At 36.9% G+C, this 12309-nt stretch overlaps 1 protein-coding gene across 1 annotated transcript in view; it reads left to right on the top strand.

Annotated features, from left to right (window-relative positions):
• LOC123529857 (dedicator of cytokinesis protein 3-like) overlaps positions 1–12309 on the top strand; it is a 213829-nt gene that overhangs the window by 57149 nt on the left and 144371 nt on the right. The window contains exons 5-8 of the mRNA XM_053520723.1: positions 2173–2269; positions 3972–4117; positions 4389–4509; positions 7985–8163. Coding sequence (XP_053376698.1) covers positions 2173–2269; positions 3972–4117; positions 4389–4509; positions 7985–8163 — 543 coding nt within the window. The remainder of the gene's footprint in view (positions 1–2172; positions 2270–3971; positions 4118–4388; positions 4510–7984; positions 8164–12309) is intronic.

The raw sequence follows: 12309 nt of genomic DNA on the forward strand, positions 1-12309 counted from the left end.
CTCTTGAATAAGACCTTTTTGAGTGTGTGTGTGTGTGTGTGTGTGTCTCATTTATTTTTATTTTCTTTTTAATAATTGTGCCCCCCCATGAGTGGTGGGGGCATATAGATTTGGTCTTGTCTGTGCGTCTGTCCGTCCATCCGAAGTTCGTGACGCGCCTAGCTCGAAAAGTATATGATACAAATTGATGAAACCTTGCATGAGTGTTTATCATGATATGAACTTGCGCACCTCCTATTTTTGGTCTGGCTCCGCCCCCTATTTTCAGAGTTATGGCCCCTGAAATAGTCAAAAATACACATTTTCACCTTGTGACAAGCCTAGCTCAAAAAGTATTTGATATAGATTCATGAAAAACTTGCATGAGTCTTAATCATGATATGAACTTGCACACCTCCTATTTTTCATTTGGGTCCGCCCCCTATTTTTAGAGTTATGGCCCCTGAAATAGTCAAAAATACACATTTTCACCTTGTGATGCACCTAGCTCAAAAAGTAATTAATATAAATGGTTGAAAACTTGCATCAGTCTTTATCATGATATAAACTTGCACACCTCTAATTTTTTGGCTGGCTCCGCCCCTTATTTTTAAAGTTATGGCCCCTGAAATAGTAAAAAAATGCACTTTTTCACCTAATTATGTGCCTAGCTCAAAAAGTATCAGATGTAAATTCAGGAAACCTTGCTGGAGTCTTTATCATGATGTGAACTTGCACACTTGGCATTCCTCTTGAGAATCTTAGCTCTTATTACAGAGTTATGGCCCATGAAATAACCAAAATAGTGGATTTTTTGTTTGTGATGCTCATAGTTCAAAAAGTAAAGGGCCTAGAATAATGAATCCTTTTCATAAAATGATTGTTGAGGCTTTACCCCATTAAGACTGCAAACATTTGAATTATTGGCCCTCATTTATGACAAATGTACCAGTGGGGGCACACCCTGTGCCCTACAGACACATTCTAGTTTGTTACTGATTTTGGCTTTGTATCTTTAAGCCAACATGTGAGTGTGTGAGATCATTTTCAGTCTTAATAGCATTAAAACAAAAAATTAGGAACTTTAAATTACCACCGTTTGTTCCCACACATCAGAAGTAATTTAACATGCCTTGTTTCTATTATTATATGTTGATTGACCTTTAAAAATTCAAGGTAATTATTTCTGTGAAAACAACTGGCAGATCTGAAATAGGGATAATTATATCTCTGAAAACAACAGTCTGCTGACATTTCCAGGGAAATCTATTATTCTGGGTGTTGTTATTTTCTTATCTGAATAGATAATCCTGATTTTTTTACTATTATTTTTAGTTAATTATCAGATTTGTTTAGTCTAAGAAATGTAAGAATGTTACCCACACCAATGCTGTATGAACTTTTGTGATTTTTTGTCCTGTTTTTCATTACTTACTTACAATAAAAATAAAGCGTTAATATCTTAATAAAAGAGATTGAGTTTTGTTGTGATTTGCAGCAATATTTAGTCAAGAGGTGACTCTGGCTTAAAACTCTTGCACCCTTCTAGTTAAATAGCCAAGAGTTTGTCTATATAAGTCTTCTTTTCGTAGGTCATCTTGCTACAATTTGTTCTATCCATGTATCTGTATGTACCAGAAATAATATCTAAAGAGGCTGTCTCCACCATTCTAGTATAAAACTGCCGTTTTTGTCATTTTCAGAGGGTGTTTTAACAGGAGAGAAAATGTGTTTTAAAAAAGAGATTTTTATGCTGACACACTTTTAACACACCTTTTTACATGCATGTTGTCCGTGGCAAAGCATAAATATATTACAGTCACATAACGGATTATTTAAGGCAAGATCAAACAATGCTGATATCCACATACATTTCAAGGAAATACAATGGCATTGATGAAAGATTTATTATTTTTGTTTAGTTTTTTTTAGCTCCCCTGAACCAAAGGTTCAGGATGAGTTATTAGTGCGGGTCGGAATGTCCGGTGTCCAGCGTCTGTCGTCCATATTTTTACACATCTCCTCTGAAACTACTGGTCAGAATAACACCAAATTTAGTCTGTAGAATCCTGGTGAGGTCCTCTATCAAGTTTGTTTAAAATGGGAGCACTTTGCCCCTTTTAGGGGCCGCTAGAGCTAAAAATAGAAATACTTTTAAACAACTTCTACTCATGAACCGCTCATGTATTACAGACTGTATGAGACTATCACACCAAAGGAAGACATAATGGCCAGGGAAGTAGGATATGTTTTACATGAGTGGAATGTCATTTGGAAAGATCTGTATGTGGTAAGTTGAGTTTTAACACTTTGTTCTGTGTGAAGTAGCATTTATGCATTTTTCTTTGTTCAGTAAGTTAAATTTAACATGCAGTTCTTCGTTGGTAAATTGAGATTAACACACTGTTTTGAGTTCAACATGCTGATGCGTGTGTGGAAACACCATTCTTATGTGTGGTAATTTGATTTCAACAGTCTGTTCTATGTTGTAACACTGTTCTGTGTGTTGTAATTTGAGTTTAACATAGTTTTGTGTGGTAAGTTGAGTTTAAGACATTTGAGTTTTACACCATGTTCTATGTGTGGTAAATTTAGATAAACTGTTCTGTTTTTGTATAAAAAAGTTACAGACATGCAAGAATGTGGCCTGTAGAGCCCTTCATTGATTCTTAAATTTGCTAAACATCAAGCAGTGCTCAAGGCGAGCTATTGTGATTGGTCATTGTCCAGGGTCGGCATCGTGCGTCTCCATCAACATTTGCCTTGTTAACACTAGAGGCCACATTCGTGACCCTATCTTTATGAAAATTGGTCAGAATGTTTGTCTTGATAATCTCTAGGTCAGGTTCGAGGCTGGGTCATGTGGGGTCAAAAACTAGGTCAGTAGGCCAGATCAAAGGAAAATTTTGTTAACACTCTTGAGTCCACAGTTTAAGTTGGAAACCCATGAGAATTGGTCAGAGTGTTTGTCTTGATGACCTCTTTATCAAGTTTGAATCTGGGTCATGTGGGGTGAAAAACTAGGTCACCTGTTCAAATCAAAGGAAAAGCTTTTTAACACTCTAGAGGCCAGAATTGTAACCCAATCTAAATGAAACTTGATCTGATTGCTTGTACAGATGATTTTTAGGTCAGATTTGAAACTGGGTCAATTGGGGTCAGAAACTAGGTCAGTAGGCCAGAACAAGGGAAAATCTTGTTAACACTCTTGAGTCCACAGTTTAAGTTGGAAACTCATGAGAATTGGTCAGAGTGTTTGTCTTGATGACCTCTTGATCAAGTTTGAATCTGGTTTCATGTGGGGTCAAAAACTAGGTCACCGAGTCAAATCAAAGGAAAAAACTTGTTAACACTCTAAAGGCCACAGTTGTGACCCAATCTTTATGAAACTTAGTCAGAATGTTTGTATAGATGATCTCTTTTTCAGATTTGAAACTAGGTCATGTGGGGTCAGAAACTAGGTCAATAGACCAGATCAAAGGAAACTCTTGTTTACACTCAGGAGTCCACAGTTTAAGTTTGAAACTCATGAGAATTGGTCAGCTTGTTTGTCCTGATGACCTCTAAGTCAATTTCGAATCTGGGTCATGTGGGGTCAGATACTAGGTCTCCTGGTCAATCAAAGGAAAAGCTTGTTAACAATCTAGAGGCCACAGTTGTGACCCAATATTTATGAAACTTGGTCAGAATGTTTGTCTTGATGATCTGTAGGTCAAGTTTGAAACTGAGTCATGTGAGGTCAAAAACTAGGTCAGTAGGCTAGGTCAACTCTGGTGAGCGATATAGGGCCATCATGGCCCTCTTGTTATGTGTCACATTGTCTATCAACATTTTGAAGACTTCAGTTTTCTTTTCCCGTTATTTTTATAGTTTGAATACTAAAAATATAAATTCAAAAATACAAATGAGTAAACTACTATTTTTCTTATAGCTTTAATTCATAAGCGAAGTAATGATGAATGATGGCCTTGTTTTTATTTTACCATTTACAGAAAAACACTGCATTGTTTGAAAAGATCATGACAAGTATGGAGGAATTAATTCAACTACGGGCACAACTGGTGGATAAAAATCTCACAGAGGAAGATGCTAGAGATGTGAAAAATGATATAGTCAGTGTTATAGACTGGGGAAATGGGTAAATAAAATAATAATTTCAGTGTTATTGGCTAGGGAATTGGGTAAGTACTAAGTAACTATAATATTGTCAGTCTTATAGACTGGTGAAATGGGTAAATATCTATAATATTTACATTAGTATATGCTTGGGAAATGGGTAAATACCTACAATATTGTCAGCAGTGTAAAATGGGGAAATAAGTAAATACCTATAATGTTGTTGGTAGTATAGACTGGAGACAAAGCTAGAGACTGTGAGTTTGAAACTCTCATTAAACTTGCTATTTCAGTCAGCTGGATCTGGACCTTGTGCCAAGAATAGATGGTGAACAGGTTGATGCTGATGCTTGCAGTCTCACTCAGTTATACAGGGTACATGTGAACAGTGCAAAGATTGCTCTTGCAGATAAGGTAATTCTTTCTGGCTTTGTAACTAAAGGTACATGTGAACAGTTCCAAGATTGCTCTTGCAGATAAGGTAATGCTTTCTGGCTTTGTAACATAAGGTACTTGTGAACAGTTCCTAGATTGCTCTAGCAGATAAGGTAATGCTTTCTTGCTTTGTAACACAAGGTACTAGTGAACAATTCCTTGATTGCTCTAGTAGATAAGGTAATGCTTTCTTGCTTTGTAACACAAGGTACTAGTGAACAGTTCCTTGATTGCTCTAGCAGATAAGGTAATTTTTTCTGGCTTTGTAACACAAGGTACTTGTGAACAGTCCCTAGATTGCTCTAGCAGATAAGATAGTGCTTTCTTGCTTTGTAACACAAGGTACATGTGAACAGTTCAAAAATTGCTCTTGCAGATAAGGTAATGCTTTCTGGCTTTGTAACACAAGGTACATGTGATTAGTTCCTAGATTGCTCTAGCAGATAAGGTAGTGCTTTCTTGCTTTGTAACACAAGGTACATGTGAACAGTTCAAAAATTGCTCTTGCAGATAAGGAAATGCTCTCTTGCTTTGAAACACAATGCACATGTGAACAGTTCAAAGAATGCACTTGCAGATAATGTAATGCTTTCTTGTTTTGTACCACAAGGTACATGTGAAGAGTTCAAGGATTGCACTTGCAGATAAGGCAGTGCTTTCTTGCTTTTTAACACAATGTACATGTGAAGTGTTCAAGGATTGCACTTGGAGATATGGTAATGCTTTCTTGCTTTGTAACACAAGGATTGCACTTGGAGATATGGTAATGCTTTCTTGCTTTGTAACACAAGGTACATGTAAACAGTTCAAAGATTGCTCTTGCAGATAAAGTAGTGCTTTTTTGCTTTGAAACACAAGGCATATGTAAACAGTTCAAAGATTGCTCTTGCAGATAAGGTAATGCGTTCCTGCTTTGTGACACAAGATGCATGTGAAGAGTTCAAAGCTTGCTCTAGCAGATAAGGTAATGCTTTCTTGCTTTGTAACACAAGATGCGTGTGAACAGTTCAAAGATTGCTCTTGCAGATAAGGTAATGCATTCCTGCTTTGTAACACAAGATGCATGTGAAGAGTTCAAAGCTTGCTCTAGCAGATAAGGTAATGCTTTCTTGCTTTGTAACACAAGATGTGTGTGAACAGTTCAAATATTGCTCTTGCAGATAAAGTAATGCTTTCTTGCTTTGTAACACAAACATTGCTCTTGAAGATAAGGTAATGCTTTCTTGCTTTAAAACACAAAGCACATGTAAACAGTTCAAAGATTGCTCTAGCAGATAAGGTAATTATGTCTCCCCCAGGAGACATATTGTTTTTGCCCCGTCCGTCCGTCCGTCCGTCCGTCCGTCACACTTCATTTCCGAGCAATAACTGGAGAACCATTTGACCTAGAACCTTCAAACTTCATAGGGTTGTAGGGCTGCTGGAGTAGACGACCCCTATTGTTTTTGGGGTCACTCCGTCAAAGGTCAAGGTCACAGGGGCCTGAACATTGAAAACCATTTCCGATCTATAACTAGAGAACCATTTGACCCAGAATGTTGAAACTTCATAGGATGATTGGTCATGAAGAGTAGATGACCCCTATTGATTTTGGGGTCACTCTGTCAAAGGTCAAGGTCACAGGGGCCTGAACATTGAAAACCATTTCCGATCAATAACTAGAGAACTACTTGACCCAGAATGTTGAAACTTCATAGGATGATTGGTCATGAAGAGTAGATGACCCCTATTGATTTTGGGGTCACTGCGTCAAAGGTCAAGGTCACAGGGGCCTGAACATGGAAAACCATTTCCAATCAATAACTAGAGAACCACTTGACCCAGGATGTTGAAACTTCATAGGATGATTGTACATGCAAAGTAGATGACCCCTATCGATTTTGGGGTCACTCCATTAAAGGTCAAGGTCACAGGGGCCTGAACATTGAAAACCATTTCAGGTCAATAACTTGTGAATCACGTGACCCAGAATGTTGAAACTTTATAGGATGATTGGTCATGCAGAGTAGATGGCCCCTAACGATTATGGGGTCACTCTGTGAAAGGTCAAGGTCACAGGGGCCCGAACATTGAAAACCATTTCCGGTCAGTAACTTGAGAACCACTTGACCCAGAATGATGAAACTTCGTAGGATGATTGGTCATGCAGAGTAGATGACCCCTAACGTTTTTAGGGTCACTCTGTTAAAGGTCAAGGCCACAGGGGCCTGAACATGGAAGACCATTTCCAATCAATAACTTGAGAACCTCTAGACCCAGAATGTTGAAACTTCATAGGATGATTGTTCATGCAGAGTAAATGACCCCTATTGTTTTTGGGGCCACTCCGTTAAAGGTCAAGGTCACAGGGGCCTGAACATTGATAACCAGTTCTGATCAATAACTTGAGAACCACTTGACCCAGAATGTTGAAACTTCATAGGATGATTGAACATGCAAAGTAGATGACCTCTATTGATTTTGGGGTCAGTCTGTTAAAGGTCAAGGTCACAGTGGTCTGTTCATGTAAAATCATTTTTTTGGAAATAACTTGAGAACCATTTGACCTACAATGTTGAAACTTAATAGGATGATTGGACATGCAGAGTAGATGACCCCTATTTATTTTGAGGTCACTTGATCAAAGGTCAAGGTCACAGGAGCCTGAACAGTGACTGGAGAACCACTAGGCCAAGAGTGTTGAAATTTAGCAGGATGACTGGACATGCCAAGTAGATGATCCCTATTGCAGCCAACCATCAGTGTCTCTTTGATTTTTGCTCCTGACCCCTATTGACTTCTTGCCTATAGGACATTGCATTGGGGGAGACATGCGCTTTTTTACAAAAGCATTTTCTAGTTCTTTCTGGCTTTGTAACACAAGGTACTTGTGAACAGTTCCTAGATTGCTCTTGCAGATAAGGTAATTCCTTCTGGCTTTGTAACACAAGGTACTTGTGAACAGTTCCTAGATTGCTCTTACAGATAAGATAATGCTTTCTGGCTTTGTAACACAAGGTACTTGTGAACATTTCAAAGATTGCTCTTGCAGATAAGGTAATGCTTTCTGGCTTTATAACATAAGGTACTTGTGAACAATTCCTTGATTGCTCTAGCAGATAAGGTAATTCTTTCTGGCTTTGTAACACAAGGTACATGTGAACAGTTCAAATATTGCTTTTGCAGATAAGATAATTGCTTTCTTGCTTTGTAACACAAGTGACTAGTGAACAGTTTAGACATAGATCTTGCAAAAAAGGTTATTGTGATTGTGTTATAGGAGTTGGAGGAGAACAATTCACTGGCTGGTAATGTTGGACAAATAATATTCGCTTTATGTGCTCTCCTTAAGGTAACAACATCTTTTCAAAAATGTTAATACTACCAAAATACTATATAAAAGATAAAAAGTTTTGAAGAAAGGAAGACAAAAAATCAAAATTAAAATCATTCTGACTCTATAATTCTGTTACAGCCACAAAGAAAGCGGCGAAAAACGATGCGATCATTAAAAGGTGAGGTAGCAATGGAAGCTGGTCTCACTACACATCATTTACTCGTTAGTTTCAAAAATTTTGGGTGCCATGTTGGTGACAAAACAGAAACTCTTCTTTCACTTCATCAATACAAAGACAACAAACTGACCTGCCTCACGTGAGTGTTACACTTTGTTTATGTTAATTACATTTGCTATTCTATATGCAGACGAAAGCTGGTCCCCCAACGCATCATTTACTCGTTAGTTTCAAAAATTTTGGGTGCCATGTTGGTGACAAAACAGAAACTCTTCTTTCACTTCATCGATACAAAGACAACAAACTGATTTGCCTCACGTGAGTGTTACACATTGTTTGTGTTAATTACATTTGCTACTCTATATGCAGCTTGCAATGAAAATGTGGATAGAAATATCATTGAAGAAAACAAATTTATTTTCATTGAGTGAACTTTTTTTCTATGTGTTTTATTAGATACAAAAGTGAATAAACCAAGAAATATTACAAACATATTATAAAAGGGATATAATACATACAAGGAGTGATCCAGATTTTACATGGAAAAATGTCTCTAAATTAGGGTTGGGAACGAATACTGAAATCAATATTCGAATATTCGGTTTGCCATATTCGAAATATTCAAATATTCAGTTTGTTTTAATGGAAGCTTTAAATTCTTATTAAGTGATTGGCATATACACAACGTATTCATTTGTTTCAAGCGTGGATCATCTTACGTAATAAGGTAACCCGATCCTACCTAGCAAAACCCACCGATCCTAGCGTTTTATTTCACTATTCTGTCGGTATAATCATGAACATATTTAACTAATTCAGTGTTTTAGCTTCAAAATGATACAAAAAATCAAAACCATTATAATTTAGACCGTCGCAATTTTATCTAAAAATAGCAGGTTGTCCCATTTAAACACATGACACGCTGTTGTATTACTGCCGCCAATTTGAAAATTTTCAATCGGCATGTAAAAATTGTCGTGAAAAAAAGCAAGTTAGGCAGACTTAAACCTCCTTCAACATGAACTTATGCATCAATCAAATGTTATTTCTTGATTTTCTTATAAAGTACTTCAAAATTTATTTCGAATATGGCCGATTGCGGATGAAAGTGTTTCTGCGGATGGTCTGAAACGTTGTACAAAATATTGTGAAAAGATCATCAATATCTACAAGTTTGGTATTGTTTTCGAAAAAAATTCTACAACTTGTAATATAAAACAGGCACCAATAAAAATGAACAAAAGGTAAAAAGATATCACATTTATGCCTAATATAAACTGTTAATCCATAGCGATGACCCCAGGTAATTATGCATTGCAATTTTCTTGTTAATTGGACATCTTTTGACATGCATCTGACACATTGACGCCTGTTGCAAACTGTTAATCCGTAACGATGGCCCCTGCCAATTATGCATTGCTATTTTCTTGAAAATTGGACATCTTTTGATATTCGATAAACAAACATGACATGGTTTTATTCTGTAGAATTAGCATGCTCATATTGCCCAAAATCAGTGATACTTATTTTGAAAAAAAAAAAAGTCCAATAATTTACGAATATTCGAATTTTATTTTCATATTCGAATATTCGACTGATTTTCGAATATTCGAATATTCGATCCCATCCCTACTCTAAATCAAAAATGGTTCAAGTTACGAGAATGACATTTTTAGCTCACCTGAGCACAAAGTGCTCAAGGTGAGCTTTTGTGATCGCCCTGTGTCCATTGTCGTCCGTCCGTTCGTCCGTCGTCATCAATTTGACTGTTAACACTCTAAAGGTCACAATTTTGACCTTATCTTAATGAAACTTGGTCAGAATGTTACCCTCAATAAAATCTTGGAAGAATTCGATATTGGAACACCGGGGTCAAAAACTAGGTCACCAGGTCAAATCAAAGGAAAAGCTTGTTAACACTCTAGAGGTCACAATTTTGACAAAATCTTATTGAAACTTGGTCAGAATGTTACCCTCAATAAAATCTTGGACGAGTTAAATATTGGGTCATCTGGGGTCAAAAACTAGGTCACAAGGTCAAATCAAAGGAAAAGTTTGTTAACAATCTAGAGGTAACAATTTTGGCCCAATCTTGATGAAACTTGGTCAGAATGTTACCCTCAATAAAATCTTGGACGAATTCAATATTGGGTCATCTGGGGTCAAAAACTAGGTCACCAGGTCAGATCAAAGGAAAAGCTTGTTAATGCTCTAGAGGTCACAATTTTGGCCCAATCTTAATGAAACTTGGTCAGAATGTTACCCTCAATGAAATCTTGGACGAGTTTGATATTTGGTCAACTGGGGTCAAAAACTAGGTCACCAGGTCAAATCAAAGGAAAAGCTTGTTAACACTGTAGAGGTCACATTTATGACTATATCTTCATGAAACTTGGTCAGAATGTTAATCATGAAGATCCATAGGTCAAGTTCAAATCTGGATCAGGTGGGGTCAAAAACTAGGTCACTAGGTCAAATCAAAGGAAAAGCTTGTTAACACTCTAGAGGTCACAATTTTGGCCCAATGTTAATGAAACTTGGTCAGAATGTTACCCTCAATCAAATCCTGGACAGTTTGATATTAGGTCACCAGGTCAATTCAAAGGAAAAGCTTGGTAACACTGTAGTGGCCACATTTCTGACTATATCTTTATGAAACTTGGTCAGAATGTTAGTCTTGATAATGTATAGGTTAAGTTTAAATCTGGATCAGGTGGGGTCAAAAACTAGATCACTAGGTCAAATCAAAGGGAAAGGTTGTTAACACTCTATAGGCCACATTTATGACTATATCTTCATGAAACTTAATCAGGATGCTAATCTTGATGATCTTTAGGTCAGATTTGAATCTTGGTCATGTGGGGTCAAAAACTAGGTCACCGGGTCAAATCTAAGGAAAAACTAGTTAACACTTTAGAGGCTACATTTATGACCATATCTTAATGAAACTTGGTCAGAATGTTGATCTTGATGATCTTTAGGTCAGTAGGTCAGGTGAGCGATACAGGGCCTTCATGGCCCTCTTGATTTTGCTTACTTAATTATTTATGTCTCCCACATGAAGAAAGCGAGACATACTGATTTAATGCTGTATGTCACAAAGTTTGTGCATGCGAGGAAGCCATCCAGCTGGCTAACGGAAGGTCGATGGTTCTACCCAGGTGCCCGCTCATGATGAAATAATGCACGGAGGGGCACCTGGGGTCTTCCTCCACCATTAAAGCTGGAAAGTCGCCATATGACCTATCATGTGTCGGTGCCACGTTAAATCAAAAAAAAAAAAAAAATAAAAAAAATAAAAAAAGGTTCAGAAATTTTCAGGAGTTAAGGTCCTTAATTTGTCAAATTTTATAATGTTTTGGTCGCTTGTCTTCTAATATTGGGCAGATTTCCACCAAAACTTACAGGTATGATCAGTGAGAAGCCTTATTGTGCAAATTGTTGGCATGTTACAATTAATTGATTTTCTGCAGAGTTGTACCCCTTAATTGTGTTGTTTTACAGTATTTACACTACCCTGATGTATACCATAGGGCTGATGTTAACCAAACTCACAAGTGATTATTATAAAGAATAGTAATGTTGTGCATATTGTCGGAATTATTACGGTTAAGTGATTTTCAGGGGAGTTTTGTCAAATTCTATGATGTCTATACTGCTTCTGTATCACTGGTTTGAATTCCATCGAACTTCACAGGAGAGTTCATTGGCAAGCGTAGTTGGAAAATTATGGTTTAGTGAGTTATGGCCCTTATTTCATGGCATTTTACCATGTCTACATGTTAAGTGGTGGGAGACACATTTTTCATTAAAAAAACAATCTCTACTATCTTGAATACAAGTTTACGTAGCTTAAAAAACAGTTTAAAATTTCATCCGAATTCAGATGACGAATTAGGCAGCACAATAATAACTGTATAACTGTTCATCTGCACATTTTCATAAAACTAGCATAAACTGTTTACCTCATCAAGACAACTTGCAGGTCACTAGTCAAAGGTTACACTGAGAGGTTGAAGGTCAGATAGCCTTGTTTCTGTGTCTGCTCCATATTTCTATACGAATGCAAGGAATTTAATAACGCTAGTGTCAGTTGATTACATCATTAATATGATGTTCCTAGCATTTACCTCCCCTGTATAAAAATGTCATCTAGGGGTATTAATCACATTTAGTGGTAGCTCTAGTTTTACATAGAACAAAGATAGGCTGAAATTTATACATTTGAATTGTAAATTTATTTTAATCATGTACTTTAAAATTGAAGGTTAACATATTTATATTC

Source organism: Mercenaria mercenaria, chromosome 13 (genome assembly GCF_021730395.1).
Source record: "Mercenaria mercenaria strain notata chromosome 13, MADL_Memer_1, whole genome shotgun sequence".
In the NCBI taxonomy this organism is placed as follows: domain Eukaryota; kingdom Metazoa; phylum Mollusca; class Bivalvia; order Venerida; family Veneridae; genus Mercenaria; species Mercenaria mercenaria.